At 45.0% G+C, this 18,889-nt stretch overlaps 1 protein-coding gene across 7 annotated transcripts in view; it reads right to left on the bottom strand.

The window, feature by feature from the left end:
* Window positions 1-18,889, bottom strand: part of LOC143293384 (serine/threonine-protein kinase 10-like) — a 70,412-nt gene that overhangs the window by 4,362 nt on the left and 47,161 nt on the right. For all 7 annotated transcript variants that reach the window (XM_076604199.1, XM_076604198.1, XM_076604201.1 and 4 more), the window contains 7 exons: window positions 9,322-9,445; window positions 7,839-7,967; window positions 6,708-6,848; window positions 5,632-5,761; window positions 4,608-4,732; window positions 2,018-2,206; window positions 280-405 (listed from right to left, as the gene is read on the bottom strand). In XM_076604199.1, coding sequence (XP_076460314.1) covers window positions 280-405; window positions 2,018-2,206; window positions 4,608-4,732; window positions 5,632-5,761; window positions 6,708-6,848; window positions 7,839-7,967; window positions 9,322-9,445 — 964 coding nt within the window. The remainder of the gene's footprint in view (window positions 1-279; window positions 406-2,017; window positions 2,207-4,607; window positions 4,733-5,631; window positions 5,762-6,707; window positions 6,849-7,838; window positions 7,968-9,321; window positions 9,446-18,889) is intronic.

The following is an 18,889-nucleotide window of genomic DNA, read 5'->3' on the forward strand; positions in this document are numbered from 1 at the left end:
TTACATGCACATCTGTAACAACTGGATATTTTCATCATTTTTGATGGAAAAGGGATAAAGTGAAGTGAAGGCATGTGTTTCACAGGTGTATTTCACAGGTATGTTTCAGGTGTGTCTCAGCTGTGTTTCACAGGTATATTTTTCAGGGGTGTTTTGTCATGTGTGCTTCAAAGGTATGTTTTTCAGGTGTTTCCTCATGTGTTTCACAGGTATGTTTTACAAGTGTGACTCAGGTGTGTTTCACAGGTGAGTTTGATGGCAGCACATGGCCAGTCTCACCTGAAGCTGCTCCAGCTCCCTGACGGCAGTCTCGTTCTTGAACTGCAGTTCCTCCCACTGCTTCCGGTGCTTGTTGTCCTGCCGCTGCTGTTCTGCTTTCATCCGCCGCTTCTCGTTCTCCTCAAACTGTGACACCACACACATCGCATGTCACACATCACACACATCACACGCCACATCTCACATCACACGCCACATCTCACATCACACCACACACATCATCACACCACACACATCACACGTCACACATCATCACACCACACACATCACACACACCACACACAGCCACATTTAACTCACACACCACACACATCACACGTCACACATCACACACAGCCACATGTAACACACACACCACACACATCACATGTCACACATCATCACACACACACACACAGCCACATGTAACACACACACCACACACATCACACATCACACACACACACAGCCACATGAAACACACACACCACACACAGCCACACACATCACACGTCACACATCATCACACACACACACACAGCCACAGGTAACACACACATCACACGTCACACATCATCACACACACACACATCCACATGAAACACATGAAACACACACACCACACACAGCCACACACATCAATCATCACACACACACACAGACACATGTCAACACACACACCACACACAGCCACACATCATCACACACACACACAGCCACATGAAACACACACACCACACACATCACCACACACACACACAGCCACATGTCAACACACACACCACACACATCACCACACCCCCTGATCTGCTTCAGTCTGATCCAGAGTTGACCCCCCACCCCCTCCCCAACTGTACTTCCCCTTCCTGCTTGTGTTTAACACATTTCCATCTGACCCCCTTAACCTGCTTCATTCTCACCCAGCGCTGACCACATTTCCCTCTGACCTGCTTTATTATGACCCAGCGCTGACCACATTTCCCTCTGACCTGCTTTATTATGACCCAGTGCTGACCACATTTCCCTCTGACCTGCTTCATTCTCACCCAGCACTGACCACATTTCCCTCTGACGTTTATTTTGACCCAGCGCTGACCACATTTCCCTCTGACCTGCTTTATTATGACCCAGCGCTGACCACATTTCCCTCTGACCTGCTTCATTCTCACCCAGCACTGACCACATTTCCCTCTGACCTGCTTTATTATGACCCAGCACTGACCACATTTCCCTCTGACCTGCTTCATTCTCACCCAGCACTGACCACATTTCCCTCTGATCTTTATTATGACCCAGTGCAGACCACATTTCCCTCTGACCTGCTTTATTATGACCCAGTGCAGACCACATTTCCCTCTGACCTGCTTTATTATGACCCAGTGCTGACCACATTTCCCTCTGACCTGCTTTATTATGACCCAGTGCTGACCACATTTCCCTCTGACCTGCTTTATTATGACCCAGCACTGACCACATTTCCCTCTGACCTGCTTCATTCTCACCCAGCGCTGACCACATTTCCCTCTGACCTGCTTTATTATGACCCAGCGCTGACCACATTTCCCTCTGACCTGCTTTATTATGACCCAGCACTGACCACATTTCCCTCTGACCTGCTTCATTCTCACCCAGCGCTGACCACATTTCCCTCTGACCTGCTTTATTATGACCCAGCGCTGACCACATTTCCCTCTGACCTGCTTTATTTTGACCCAGCGCTGACCACATTTCCCTCTGACCTTTATTTTGACCCTCTGACCTGCTTTATTTTCATCTTGTCGTCCTCGGGAGAGCCGACAGTGGACAGTCGCAGGCTCTGTTTGAACATCTGGGCGCGGGTCTTGGCCTCGGCCTTGAGGATCTTGGGCATACGGCGCTTCTCCACAGTGTGCTTGGCCTGCATGTCTTCCTCCTTCTGGGTGTTGTGGCGCTTCATCTGCTCCATCTCCTGCAGCCGCCACACCAACCACACGTTCGTTAAGGTTAGATAAGATATGATAATGATAATGATAAACAGCATGTGTGGTACACGTCTTCCTCCTTCTGCTCCATCTCCTGCAGCCGCCACACCAACCACACGTTCGTTAAGGTTAGATAAGATATGATAATGATAATGATAAACAGCATGTGTGGTACACGTCTTCCTCCTTCTGCTCCATCTCCTGCAGCCGCCACATCCACCACACGTTCGTTAAGGTTTGATAAGATATCATGATAATGATAATGATAAACAGCATGTGTGGTACACGTCTTCCTCCTTCTGCTCCATCTCCTGCAGCCGCCGCACCAACCACACGTTCGTTAAGGTTAGATAAGATATGATAATGATAATGATAAACAGCATGTGTGGTACACGTCTTCCTCCTTCTGCTCCATCTCCTGCAGCCGCCACATCCACCACACGTTCGTTAAGGTTTGATAAGATATCATGATAATGATAATGATAAACAGCATGTGTGGTACACGTCTTCCTCCTTCTGCTCCATCTCCTGCAGCCGCCGCACCAACCACACGTTCGTTAAGGTTAGATAAGATATCATGATAATGATAATGATGAATGGCATGCATGGTGCATGTCTTCCTCCTTCTGCTCCATCTCCTGCAGTCACCACACCCCCCACACATTCGTTAAGGTTAGATAAGATATCATGATAATGATAATGATGAATGTCATGCATGGTGCATGTCTTCCTTCTTCTGCTCCATCTCCTGCAGTCACCACACCCCCCACACATTCGTTAAGGTTAGATAAGATATCATGATAATGATAATGATGAATGGCATGCATGGTGCATGTCTTCCTCCTTCTGCTCCATCTCCTGCAGCCGCCACACCCCCCACACATTCGCTAAGGTTAGATAAGATATCATGATAATGATAATGATGAATGGCATGCATGGTGCATGTCTTCCTCCTTCTGCTCCATCTCCTGCAGCCGCCACACCCCCCACACATTCGTTAAGGTTAGATAAGATATCATGATAATGATAATGATGAATGTCATGCATGGTGCATGTCTTCCTTCTTCTGCTCCATCTCCTGCAGTCACCACACCCCCCACACATTCGTTAAGGTTAGATAAGATATCATGATAATGATAATGATGAATGGCATGCATGGTGCATGTCTTCCTCCTGGGTGTTGTAGTGCTTCATCTGCTCAATCTCCTGCAGTCACCACACCCACCACACACTTGTCAGATATAACAATGATAATAATTATAACAATTATAACGAGAGGCAAGGCCTTCAAGACTCACTTGTGATAAATTAAGTCCCCTAGCATTAATTACAGAGTATTTTCCCTTTTTTATTATCTGCACCAAAACGTTTGCAAAATAAATAAAAATTCCATGCTTAGCAAAAGAAGTTCCTGTTTGAACAAAAAATGATAATAATGACTCCTCTTGTTGTTGTGTCAGAATATCAGACCAAAGTGCCAAGTTTAGAGAATACAAAAAATATAAATATAACAGTAAATGCAGTTTGCATATAATCAGGCTTCTTTTTTTTCTTCTTTTTTTTTTGTGTGCCCATCCCAGAGGTGCAATATTGTTTTAAACAAGATGACTGGAACGAACTGAATTTTTCCCATTTTTATGCCAAATTTGGTGTCAATTGACAAAGTATTTGCAGAGAAAATGTCAATGTTAAAGTTTACCACGGACACACAGACACACGGACACCCACACACACAGACAACCGAACACCGGGTTAAAACATAGACTCACTTTGTTTACACAAGTGAGTCAATAATCTTACTAATAATAAATGGCATTCAGGGCTATAATTTAGGTGTCTAATCTCGCCATGGGAATGCTTTGCTTGAACTCTTAACTGTGTCAAATCCTTGAAAAATACGTTTTTGCACAAGACGAAAATTTTTACATGCTTCAATACAGTAGGCAATGTGATTGTATATTATCCATTATGTTGATGGTAATCACTGAATTCTTTGGGGATAATTTTTTAGTTTATCATGACAATAATATGTTTTTAGTTTGTCATGTGATGATAGTTTCTGTTTCCAATTTGTCTTCATTCAAAAATTTTTTATTAGTTTTTCACGTTTGTTATTTGCTTATCCTGATTATCAAAAATGTGTCTCACATGTCTTAAAACAACTGAAATAGTAACATGTAACACCTGAGAAGGTAATACATAAATGTTTATTGTGAGTACCATATAAATAAATAAATAAACAAACAAATTTTGTGAGAATAAAAAGAAAAGAAAAAAGATGAAACAAATAAACAAACAAACAAATAAATACACGAATAAATATTTTTAAAAACAAAAATAAATTAAAAAAATAAAGAAAGAGAAAAAAGTCGAGGGTAGTGGCGTGACCTTCTGATGCCTGGTGAGCATCTGGTGCCTCTTGAGGAAGAACATCTCCTTCAACTGCCCCCTGGCCAGCTGGTGCTTCTCATGGAGCTGGCCCTTCTCCTTCTCCCACACCCCCGCCTCACGCGCTGCACAAACAACACACAACACCCGCACAGTCAGCAAAGTTTCCCTGCTCATGTCAGGTCAGGTCAGGTCATCTGGTCAGGCCAGGTCATCTGGTCAGGCCAGGTCATCTAGTCAGGCCAGGTCATCTGGTCAGGTTAGGTCAACTGGTCAGGTCATCTGGTCAGGCCAGGTCATCTGGTCAGGTCAGGTCTTCTGGTCAGGCCAGGTCATGTGGTAAGATCAGATAAGGTCACATCAGATCAGGTCAGGATGGGGCAGGTTGGGTCTGTTCAGACTGAGCACAGTAGAGCTAAGTCAAGCTGAGATTTGAGATGAGTTGGATTGGTTCAAGTCATGTCAGGGTGATCTGAGTTATGCTGAGTCAAGTTAGATCACGTCAAACCAAAATCAAATACAACACTCCCAGTAATACTGTGATCAGTGGATTTTTGTTAAAAAGTCACTGCAAAAATTATCTATGGGTTGCTGTAAAATCTTCCAAGAAGTTCAGTAAACACAGTAATATGTCTCACTCCCAAACACACCTCCGAGAAACTGCTCTTTGAGAAATTTCCTGTAAAAAAAAAACACCTCAATGCAGCTGCCTTAATTAACAGCCAGTGGTCCTGATCCCCATGTACTCCCCGTGATTTCACACACACAGCCGTCACTTCCCCACAACTCTAACAAGCCCATGGATGGTAGTGACTTATTTTTGTAACACTGAAAATCTGGAAGCTGCATGCGAGTGTGTATGTGTGTGCGCACGCGTGTTTGCGTGTGCATGTGTGTGTGTGTGCATGTGTGTGCACACGTGTTTGCGTGTGCATGTGTGTGTGAGAGTGTGTGTGTGTGTGTGTGTGTGTGCGCGCACGCGTGTTTGCGTGTGCATGTGTGTGTGTGTGTGTGTGAGTCAGACCTCTGAGCAGCTGCTGCTTCTGCTGCAGGAACTGTCCCTCCAGCATGACGATCTTCTGCTGGTGCTGCTCCGCCATGCGCCGCATCTGCTGCTGCAGCCTCTCCTCCAGGCTCTCCTGGAACTGACGCTCCTGGGGAACAACGGGCCACAGTGGTTAAGGTGATAATCTGCCTGTACAGTGCCTGCCAGGATCTGGGTTCAACTCCTGCTCTCACCCTTTCTCTCATGTTTGACTGGAAAATCAAACTGAGCATCTAGTCACTCGGGTGACACGGTAAACCTCATGTCCTGGGTGCATCATGCACTTAGCGCACTGAAAAGGCAAACTATTATGGAAACAAATATGCTGTCCTCTGGCAAAATTCTGCAGAAAAAAATCCACTCAGATAGGCACACACACACACACAATATATATATATATATATATATATATATATATATGTATGTATGTATGCATGCACTCAAGGCCTGACAAGCGTGTTGATTTATGCTGTTGTTAGGCATATGCTTAGCAGATGTGGTGTAGCGTATATCAAAATGCAGTGACGCCTCCTTGAGAAACTTAATGTGCTCACCTCCCATTTTTTTGAACGGGCAAAAATCAGTCCATATATTTCTTCTTTTTTTTTTAAACTTGTTTTATTCAGTCTACAGGTACAATGTGGCAAGCAGTTTCATCCATCTGCTCAACTTTGCTGTCCACATCTTTCTGTCACTCTTTCCATGGAGGCAAACTGGTGATGACAACAAAATTAAACCTAAAAACATCAAACAGCCCACAAGTAAATCCCAAATATATGAATCAGTACACTGAAGACCAGTGCAACCTAAATATGATAACAATGACTTCTACAAAGGTAGCAGTGACTGGGTTTTGTAAGACTGAAAAGTTTGTGGTGGAGGTGTAGGGGCAGCTTAATTAATCCAAGTGGATGTCTTAATACCGAAACAAGGTACAAATAACAGGGCAAAATAAATAGACGAATAAAGCACAATAAAATAAATCTCCTAAAAATGCCAAAGCAGAATTCCATACAACATGGAAATACTCCACCCATACCCAACCCTGATCTTACTTTATCCTGAAGTTCGCGTTCTTTTGCTTCACGTGCCCGGCGGACATTCTCCTTGTCTCCCTTGGGCATCATGTCCAGCTCCTGCTTCAGCAGCTTCATCTCCTGCTTCAGCTTGTCCCGGAACCTCTTCGTCTCTTTGTCCTGCACCAACAACCACATCACTTGAACTTAAAGGACACCAAAACTCATCCTGTCCTCACCAACAACCACATCACCTGAACTTAAAGGACACCAAAACTCATTCTGTCCTGCACCAACAACCACATCACTTGAACTTAAAGGACACCAAAACTCATTCTGTCCAGCACCAACAACCATGTCACTTGAACTTAAAGGACACCAAAACTCATTCTGTCCTGCACCAACAACCACATCACTTGAACTTAAAGGACACCAAAACTCATTCTGTCCTGCACCAACAACCACATCACTTGAACTTAAAGGACACCAAAACTCATCCTGTCCTCACCAACAACCACATCACCTGAACTTAAAGGACACCAAAACTCATTCTGTCCAGCACCAACAACCATGTCACTTGAACTTAAAGGACACCTAAACTCATTTTGTCCTCACCAACAACCACATCACTTGAACTTAAAGGACACCTAAACTCATTTTGTCCTCACCAACAACCAGCTCACTTGAACTTAAAGGACACCTAAACTCATTCTGTCCTCACCAACAACCACATCACTTGAACTTAAAGGACACCTAAACTCATTATGTCTTGCACCAACAACCACATCACTTGAACTTAAAGGACACCAAAACTCATTCTGTCTTGCACCACCAACAAGCTCACTTGAACTTAAATCAAGTCATTTTTTTTTTTAAACCAGCAGATGTGGTGTAGTGTATATGAATGTGTCCACATGCTCTGACATATCCTTGAAACAGAAACTTAAAACCAGACTTCTTCGAGGAAAGTGTGCACTGTCACACCTGGTCCTGTTTGATGTGGTTTCTTCTTTAAATAGGTCACTTTATATTCTTTATTAAACCAGAGTTCTGCAAGGAAAGTGTGCACTGTCACTGACCTGGTCCTGCTTGATACACTGTTGTTGGGTATTTTTGTTAAAAAAAAAATTAAACCGGAGATCTGCGAGGGTAGTATGCACTGTCACTGACCTGGTCCTGCTTGATGCGTTTTCCGGTCATCTTCATGTCCTGCTGCTGGGCCAGTTCCGCCTTCTCCACTGCCTGCTTCTGCTGCTTGGTCAGTATCTCCATGTCCTGCTCGTAGTTCTTCAGCAGGGTCTGCCCACACACCCACAGCACACAGCATATGACAAAAACACACAAATCAGACACAAATACACATATAGGACACAAACACACAAAAAATATAAGACACAAAAACACTTGTAGAACACCAACACACAAACACACATATAAGACACAAACACAAACCAAACCAACACACATGTAGCACACAAACACACATAATATATAGCACACACAAACAGCACACAAACATATAATCACACATAAGCAAACATATAAGACACAAACACACACACTTCTGTTATTATCTGTGTGTCCTGTTCATACTGCACACACACACACACACACACACATCCATACAAACACAGGTTACACACACACACACACACACACACACACACACTCTCTCTCTCTCTCTCTCTCTCTCTCTCTCTCTCTCTCTCTCACACACACAGAACACACAGGTTACGCAGATCACATGACAGGAATTTAAAAAAAAGAAAAGAAAAAGAGTTCGATACTTGCCGAAAACATTTTTTAAACAGATATTGAGCACATTTCAACCAAAACTTAATTAGATGGCTCTCAGACCATTGCCAACTTGCTGAAGAAATCCTGAATCGTAAGTCAGAAACATCGCACTTACATTTCCTTTTCAAACTCTCATCCTTAATGAACAAGAACTTTGAAAGCTCCAAGACTCATCTCACGAAATTAACAACAAACAACAACAAAAAAAACAACCATAAATGCTGCTAATAAATAAATAATAATAAATCTTGCAACCTCTCTCAAAAAATTACCTCTGTTTCCTGGTCAAATCTTGAGTTACAATAATGGAAACAGACCCAATAAAATAAAAACCTTCAGCACCCCTATCCACCTCTTAAAAAAAAAAAAAAAGAAAGGCATGACTCCATTTCACTGTCAAACCTCAGTTCCACTGATAGAATCAGATCCCCTCCCACCCCCCCACAAAAATCTGTGCCCCCACCCACCCCTCAAAAAGACCTATCCTGCATTTCCCCATTAACCATGCTTTACAATAATGGAAATCCTGTGCTTTTCCCTGCCACCAAAAGACCCGACCCATCAACGTTTTGTTACAGCAACGGAAACACAGACCCTAGATATATCTAAAAAACAATTTTGTTAATGTATCCTGTGCTCTTCGCTCTCAGAAAGAGACTGTTATTTCCCCATCAAATTTGCATACAAAATGATGGAAGCTGACTGACACCCCCAAACCCCCCACTCCCCCTCATAAAAAAGTGCCCTTCCTTCCCAAATGACCTGACCTGCATTTCCCTGTCAAACATGCGTCACAACGATGGAAAAAGACCCTCCCACCCTTATCCCCCCACACCTCCTAAATAAAGAAACAGACCTGCATCTCTGCTTCAAACTTGCGTTCCTGTGTCTCGGTGGCCAAGTGGTTCTTGTAGAGCAGGTCCTGGTACTGCTTGTTCTCCTGCTTCTGCAGCAGCTTCAGCTCCCTCAGGTCCTGCTTCCTGCACACAGCACGCCACCACCCGGCCTGTCAGCACACATGTCTGCCCCCACACTTCACTTTCAGGGACATGCACCACAAAAATCAGGGACACACAGAGGAAAAATCAGGGACAGGGACAAACAGGAAATATCAGGAACAATTAACGATGCGTTTCTTTGAGCCTTTCGCACCTACACAGGTACCTGATGACTCGTTTTGCTTACTGTGGAGGGAGTGGGGTTAGGGGCAAGGGGCTGTAAAGAGGGGAAGGGCTGGGGTGGGGACTAAAGTGTGTTTCAGTTTCAGTTTCAAGGTGTCAAAGTGTGCAGACTGATCCGCATTTGCTCCACCACATCTACTGGAGAAAAACAAGAGAGAGAGAGAAAAAAGGAAGATACCTGATATTCACAAGCCCAATGCATTCATCAGACCTTGAGAAAAAAAATGTGTATGTATATAATGAGGGTGGGGGTGTATGACTGTGTGTGTATATATATATATGTGTGTGTGTGTGTTAGGGGGGGGGTATGATAGTGTGTGTGGGGTGTGTGTGGGGGGGGGCTGGGGGCTGGGGGGGGTTGTATCATTGTGTGTGTGTATATGTGTGTGGGGTGGGGGAGTTGGTGGTGGTGGTGGGGTGGGTGGGGTTATTCAATATAAATGTTTTTATGAGTGTTGTGTGCAAACACACACAGTTTGTCAGTGTGCATGTGCATGCGTGTGTGCATGTGTATGTGTGTGTGTCTGCAGGTCAGTCTTCCCTCTCCCCTTCCCTTCTCCCTCACTTTCAGAAGCTCTGAAGTCAACCCCAGAAAAGGAACGAAGATCACACAGCAAGGAATCTCCAGCATTGCAGATGAAAGAATGAGAGAATAATGCAAATGACACTGGGCTTCCACATTACCAAAAAAAAGAAAAAAAAGAAACGACTTTGGTCACAGCACTCCAAAATGCACTCCAAGAGTTAGGTGACACTGCACTGGATGGACTTTCTGCTGGCATGGCTGTCAGGCCAACGGGGAACTGCCACCCCCTCACACCCCCCCTCTGCCCACCCCCCAGGGAGCCACTCAGCTGAATTAGCCACTAAGTGGATGGGTCCCCTGACGGCTGCCACATGCAATGGAACCTGTCCCCTGCCTGACGCAGGATCAGTCACGCCACACTTCTGATGGAGGCCTGCCACACCTGAGTGGTCAGAGCGCGGGACTTTTGATAGGAGGGTCTTGGGTTTGAATCCAGGTCACAGCACCTGTATGGGTTCAGGGTGGAGATAGTTTCCCTTATCTCCTAGGTGTGGATGGGTGTGTGGGTGTGTAGGGGTGTGTGCATGTGTTTTGTAGTATGTGTGCATGCACATCTGTGTGAGTGTAAGTACATGTGTGTGTGTGAGTGAGTGTGTGTGTGAGTGTGTGTGTGTGTGAGGGAGAGAGAAAGAGACATAGAAAGAGAAATTGTGTGTGTAAGTTGTTCATGAAAGATCAAGAGAGTGTGTATTTGTTTTGCACATGTAAGATTACTGCAAAAGTGCAATCAATTGTGATTGACAAGTTCCTCTGTGTGTGTATGCCTGTGTGTGTGTATATATGCATGAGTGTGTGTGTGTGTGTGTGTGTGTGTATGTCTATGTGTGAGACAGAGAGAAAGAGGTAGGGAAGAGAGAGGCAATTTTTTTTCTTAAGATGAATACTAAACAGAACCCACAATAGAGGTGGGAGGAGGATAATTCTCCAAAGCACTCGCTCTCCTTCGCTTTCTTTCTTCAACCCCTACCCCCCTACACACTCACTCTTCTTCGCTTTCTTTCTTCAACCCCCACCCCCCTACACACTCACTCTTCTTCGCTTTCTTTCTTCAACCCCCACCCCCCTACACACTCACTCTTCTCCACTTTCTTTCTTCAACCCCCACCCCCCTACACACTCACTCTTCTTCGCTTTCTTTCTTCAACCCACACTCACCTTCACACTCACTCTCCTTCGCTTTCTTTCTTCAACCCACACTCACCTTCACACTCACTCTCCTTCGCTTTCTTTCTTTAATCCCCACCCACCTACACACTCACTCTTCTTCGCTTTCTTTCTTCAACCCCCACCCCCCTACACACTCACTCTTCTTCGTTTTCTTTCTTCAACCCACACTCACCTTCACACTCACTCTCCTTTGCTTTCTTTCTTCAACCCCCACCCCCCTACACACTCACTCTGTCACACAAACACTCACTCTGTCACACACTCATTCTGTCACACAAACACTCACTCTGTCACACACTCATTCTGTCACACAAACACTCACTCAAACACACACACACACAAACCACTTACTTGATCAAAACCAGCCGCAGTCGCAATACCCTTCATCAGCAGAGTGAAATCAAAACTCATTAACTGGCTGTTTTTGCTTTTTTTTTATAATCTATATCCCTTTCTTTCTTCCTTCTGTCCCCCCCAACCCCCCATCATTCGTCTCCTCCTCCCCCAATCATCCATACACTAGGCCTTGTAGTGCCCTGGTCTGAGTGCCAGCTATCCACACAAGTCTTCACCACCACACTAGGCCTTGTAGTGCCCTGGTCTGAGTGCCAGCTATCCACACAAGTCTTCACCACCACACTAGGCCTTGTAGTGCCCTGGTCTGAGTGCCAGCTATCCACACAAGTCTTATCTGTCTGGAGGACTGCCCACTCTTGGACTGCAAGGAACCCCTGCGACGGACCGGGGACACGTAACGAGCGGCGTGGGAGTAAAGTCATTCAGACAGTACGGAAGATGGGACAGTACACAAAAAAGGATTCATGTTCCGACTTGGGACATGTAACGGCGGCGTGGGAGTAAAGTCACTCAGACAGTACAGAAGATGGGACAGTACACAAGAAAAGATCCATGTTCCTTTCAGAGATCTATCTATCTGTGCGATTCTTTCTGTGCATCACCCCCCCACACAGATGTGCTATCCAAAATAATATCAATAAAAAAGAAATCTTATGGTTTCTTCTTAGTAGTCCGTTGTATCTAATAAAGACTTCTGATCTGTGTTATGAAGTTTGGAAACCACTCATATAACTGGAAAACACAATGCAGATGCAGAGGAATAAATCACCATGCATACACACTGTGTACGGTGTGGTAAATCTTCCTCTTGGGCAACATTTCCCCATCATCATTGCTTCATCTTTTCCTGTGCTTTTATTACTCCACATCTCTGGCAAGAGAGAGACGCTTCGACACTTAAAATATTTAATGTCACTGGCCATGAAACGACACAAATTTTTATTTAACAAGGGTAATGGAGTAAGCACAGCTGCTTTTTTACACCCAGGTGCTTATGACATGGGTGAATGTGTCAATAAACTTTCAATGTATAACAAACCATTATAATAAACAAATGAAAATGGTGAAAGCAAACAATGAAACAAAACAAAGTTCCTTCTTTGAAGAAAAATGGCAGCAACCAACAGGCCACCCTACACATAATAACTTTGTTCATTCATCTACCAATGCACCATGCGACATATTCCAACACATTTCTCAAGTGACAACATCTCTGGCAAGAGAGACAGACAGACAGAGACAGACGGACAGAGATACAGACAGAAAGAGATACAGACAGGCAGGCAGGCAGGCTGACAAAGAGGAGAGAAAGTTTTATATTTCCTGAGGAAAACAGGGGCAAATGAATTGAAATGGTGTGAAATATATCGCAGCAAAAAAAAAAAAAAAAAAAAAGGGGGAAAAAAAAAACAAACAACGTTCTCCTTTTTACACTGCCATCTTTTCTGACAGAAATGCAAATACATATAAACACGCCCCATGCCCCCCCTCACCCCCTAACACCCCCCCCCCCTCCCGTACCCCCCCCTCCCCCCCCCCCCCCAAAAAAAAAAACAAAAAAAAACAAACAAACCCAATAATGTCCACAGGGCTCAGATCATCATGCTCAATTCACGGCCATGACGAAACAAAAGCCTTCCTGGTCATCATGACATCTGGCTAACCTCTCATGTCACACATAAAGGGCCTTGGTCACTCTGTGCATTCACACACACACACACACCCACACACACACACACGCACATACACACACACACACATGTACGTGCGCATGCACACACACACATTCTTTTGACCAAATAGAGGAAACAGCCAGACACAGACACACACACATTCATCCTACACAAGGCAGCAAGCCAACAGACCTTGCACATGTTTGTTCATGACTCAAGTGAGAGGTTTCACCTTGAACACCACAGTAACATGGGATAAAGGTGTGTGTTCAGGAAGAGGATTTGCGTCACACATTTCCACCTGACCTTTCATGCATGTCAAGGCAAGACCCACAAAGTTGCAGATATGTAAACATCTAAACATTCTGCAACACAATTTGTTTCATTTCACAAGTTCTTTTATTTGAATCACTTTGACTGATAATCTAACCTTTAGAAAGAAAGAATGAAAAAAGGATCTCCGATGAAACCAAGAGTAAGAAGAAAGAGACTGAGAAAGTTAAAGAACCCATACAAAAACACCACAACGACAGAGTAAAACCAGTGTAACAATCACCACACTGTGTAACTCTCACCAATACATGTAAGTCTTTAATCACAGTGCTCTGTGTTGTTAATTCTTGTAACCATTTTCCCTTATTTATGTTGCTGTTATTAATTGTTAGCACTCCCAGCTCATTTGCTGAGGAGGTAGAGAGCAAATTATAAATACCCATAACTGAATATCATTATTACTACAGTTATTATTTTCACTGCTTTTTTTCATTATTACTACTACTATTATTATCATTATCAAAGCAAAAAGCACACCAAAGCATCGACCTCACACAGAACGGTTGTAGAGTACATTTCAAATAGATATCAGTCTTATGATTTTTATGATGATGATGATGATGATGATTATTATCACCATCATTATCATAAGTATAAAAGTGAAAAGCTCATCAAAGCAACAACTTCACACAGACCGGAGGTAGAGCGCATTTCAGACAGCTATCAATCTTATGATTTTGATGATAATAATCTTGATGATGATGATGATGATGATGACATCATTACTATTATCACTATTATCATTACCATCAAAGCAACACCTTGACATTTCCAAACACAGGCCCCAGGTGTCCCCGCCCCCTGTCAGGAGGTTGGACACAACACAGACACGACACAGACACACACTCACCGCAGCCAGAAAATGTGACAGTAACTGTCCAGGATGAACTTGATGCGGAACGGCAGCTCCTCATCCACACAGGGCGGGGGGGGCGGTGCCAGAGTCTGCCCCCCACCCCCACCCTCCTCCTCCGGTGGAGACAGGTGGGCCCCCAGCTGTGTCTCCAGGTGGGTGATGGCGCTGGTCAGGTCGCGCTCCGACACAGAGAACGTGTTGAACAGGTCGCGCTCCGGGTTGTCCTTCCACAGCTGGGTGGCTGTGGCCAGCACCAAGGCAAAAGCCATGTTGTTGTTGTTGTTGCTATGGTTACCACTGGAAACGGTGCTGTTGCTGCTAGGGTTACAGCCAGAACCAGTATTGTTGTTGCTGCTAAGGTTACTGCTGGAAACAGCGTTGCTGTTGGTGCTGCTGTCAGGGCTGCCACCACTGGAAGAGAACCCTGAAGGTGAGCAGGTCAAGGTCAAGGTCATGGGGGAAGGCAATGGGGTTGCCAAGGTTGCTGAGCACCCTGCAGAGCTGGACAGGGTGCTGACTGAAGAGGAAGAAAAGGAGGATGCCCAGGACAAGGACGACGACTCCACCCAAGAGCTGCACTCCCCGACACAGCAGTGGCAGACACCAGAGGGGTCCACCCCGCTAACCATCGAGGAAGCACTGGCCTCGGAAAGGGTGGTGGTGATTGTGGAGAATGCGGAAGAGGAGGATGCAATGGTGAAGGTGGGGGTGAAGGTTTCCAAAGAAGAGGAGGAGGGAGGGCTGTCATCACTGTCCTCCATGTTCTCACTGATCCAGGGGGAGCCAGCGTCGTTGTTGTTGCTCCAGTCACAGCTGAGGTCCGGCCGAGGGCAGAGGGTGCCGGGTGGGTGAGGACAAGACAGACTGCCCATGGTCACTGGCCCCATGCTACTGCCTGTCCTCCAGGCTCCAGGGCAGAGGGGGGTGGCTGTCGGGGGGAATATCAGTAACCAGAGCACCACAGAAAACACGCCTGTCACTTAATGACAGAGGATCGTTACGAAGTACTCTAGCTCAGGCATGCTGCCACCCTCACATCTGTTCAGTGAGGATTTTTCAGTGTCTGGTGTTGGTTCCTTATCATTCAATGAAAGGATTTTTCAGTTTCTGATGTTGGTTCCTTGTCATTCAGTGAAAGGATTTTTCAGTTTCTGATGCTGGTTCCTTATTCAGTGAAAGGATTTTTCAGTTTCTGATAATGTTTCCTTATTCAGTGAGTCATCTCTTCCCCCCCAGTTTCTGATCCTGCTTCCTCCCTGATTCAGTCAAAGGACTCTTTTTTTTTTGTTTCTGAGGTTGGTTCCTTATTGATTTGTTCAAAGGATTTTTTTCAGTTTCTGGTGTCAGTTCCTATTGACTCTGTTGATGGATTTTTCAGTTTCTGGTGTCAGTTCCTGTTGACTCCTGTTGACGGATTTTTCAGTTTCTGGTGTCAGTTCCTGTTGACTCTGTTGACAGATTTTTCAGTTTCTGGTGTCAGTTCCTGTTGACTCTGTTGACAGATTTTTCAGTTTCTGGTGTCAGTTCCTGTTGACTCTGTTGATGGATTTTTCAGTTTCTGATGTTTCCTTTTTGATTCAAATGGATTTTCTTCAGTTTCTGAAGTTACTTCCTTGTTTGATTCAATCAAAGGTTTTTTTGGTTTCCCAGGTTGGTTCCTCATTGATTCAGTCAAAATATTTTCTCAGTTTCTGATGTCACTTCCTGTTTATTCTTCTGATGGATTTTTCAGTTTCTGATGTCACTTCCTTTCTGATTCAAAGGATTTTTACAGTTTCTGGTTGATTCAAAGGATCTTTCAGTTTCTTTGTGTGGTTCCTTACTGATTCAGTCAACAGCTGATGACCATGAAATGACTAAGATCCTACATTTTAAATAAAAAATAGAGAATGGCAAAAATATGTCATAAAAAAAATCATGTACCTTCAAAACTAGGTAATGACCTCATGACCAGGCAATAGGCTCATTTCTTAATAAACTGCTGAAATTTCACAAGAGAAATCCTACATAATGACAAAAAAACTGAACACAGCAGATCACAGACATACGATCTTCTTCACCAACACCGACAAAGTGAAGTGATCGTGTGCAGATCCAACATCAGAGAAACAGCTACGACTGTGCAGGGAGTGAGAAGCCAGCTAAGGACAATTTGTTCAGACAAAAAGCGCACCAGCTATTTCTGCACACAAGGTGAAGCTCTGCCTGCCTCCGTCCACAGACAGCGAGGGAGGAGACACTGGAGAAGACGCAGCACTTACACAACATCCCATCAATCCTCGACTATCACCCCCACACCCTCCTCCTCCACCCCCCATTCTTTGCTGTGCACACAGGACAGGAGTGGAGGGGGATGATCCAGGAGTCCCAGTGTTTGTGCAATGTCCCAGCCCAAGGATTAAAGGAAGGACTTTGAAACAGCTGACCTCACAGGGGGGGGGGGGGGGGGGAAGGAGGAAGACAAAGTAGGAGGGAGAAAGAGAGATAGAGATAGAGGGGAGAGACAGGGAGAGAAAGAAAGGGGGGAGGGGGAGGGAGGGGGAGGGAGAGACAGAGGGAGAGAGTGGGTGAGTGAACAAATGAGCAAGTATTAGTTGACATCCAGCAATCCCTAATTCTATCAATTAACAAATGTGTGTGTGTGTGTGTGTGTGTGTGTGTTTGCATGCACGTGCGCCCATGCACTTGGGTGCGGAAGCGACTGGACATGCATGCACATGTGTGTGAATCCATGCATGCAATTATTTTCAATCAGTCTGTCATGTGGGCAAGAAGCATAACAAAATGATGAAACCCATCCATGTTATTTATTTCTCACTCCCCATCCAACCCTACTGTTTTCATGTCTGGTAATTGTTCCGCATATCTTAATGTCTCTGTCCTTCTCTGTGTCTCACTCCATCTCTCTCTCTCTCTAAAGGCCTGGCTAGTATGTTAGGTTTGTGAATAGGTCAGGTATCCACCCCTTTAAATCTTTTTTTAAATTTTAAAGCAAATGTGGTGTGGTGTACATGGATCAGTCTGCACACTTTGACACCTAACTTGGAACAATCTGAAATCTCTCTTTTCTCCCTCCCCCCATCCCTCACACACACACACACACACACAGGATTTTGTACTATATGAGGTAATATGTATATGTGGGTGGGATGGGCATGGTGTAATTGTGTCCAAGCATTTGTGTTCAAGTGTGTGTGTGTGTGTGTGTGTGTGTGTGTGTGTGTGTGTGTGTGTGTGTGTGTGTGAAATAGAAACGCAATTGTGTATTTCTTTATCACAATATTCTTGTATGTATATATGCATTTTGTTGTTGTCATTGCTTTTCATCTGCTTGTTTTTCTCTCTATCTCCCCTATATTTTTTCTCTTTTTTTTTTCACTGATGGCTGGGTGTAAAAAAGCAATTGTTGCTTATTCAATTTACCATCATGAAATTTAATCTTGAGCTGACTTGCCACACACACTGACACTGACAGACACACACAATCACACACTGCTGTCCCAAGAAGCCTGCTGACAGCTGACCGGCTCACACACCACAGCTGACAGACACCACCACCCCACTCCCAAACCCCACTGCAGGAATCCCACTGGAGATCAAGGCATGATTATCACAGCTCTGGAACTAGCAGCATCAGCAGCAGGGACAACAGGCCCCAGGCTGATTCCACTGGTTACAGGGGCATCACTGGGCTTGTGAAACTGGGCATGGGGGGGGGGGGGGGGGGGGGCAGGGGAGGGGAGGTAACTATGGGATGGGGTGGCTGTGGGTTACTTTCTCTTCCTGGTTTTAGCAGGGTGGGGAGAGATGGGGCTGTGGGCAAGGTGTGGGTGTGGGTGTGGGTTACTTTCTCTTCCTGGCTTTAAAAACACGGGGTGGGGAGACAGGGTAAGTGGGGGTGTAGGCAAGGGAGGGAGGGGCCTTTGGGCAGATGGAAGGTGCACTGATTTCTCTTCCTGGTTTTACCCCAATGAATATCATCACGTTATCGACCAATGCAGCCTGTGATGCAGATTTGCAGAGTCAGCTACAGTGTTGATATATGCGTATTGATGCAGAGGCAACCAGCTTCCCAGAGGGTGTTACACAAGAGGGCAGTCTGGTCTGTATGCAAACTGGCACAGCACAAAACTGCCTTCTCTGTTCTACCCACTGTTGCTGGATGGTGTGTACATATGACAACGCTTGCAGCATTCGTCACTGTAAAGCACTCTTGGATTTGAACTGGGGATGGGTGGGTGGACACACAATGAAGGAAGGAAGAATGCTAT

Source organism: Babylonia areolata, chromosome 19 (assembly GCF_041734735.1).
Source record: "Babylonia areolata isolate BAREFJ2019XMU chromosome 19, ASM4173473v1, whole genome shotgun sequence".
NCBI lineage: Eukaryota > Metazoa > Mollusca > Gastropoda > Neogastropoda > Buccinidae > Babylonia > Babylonia areolata.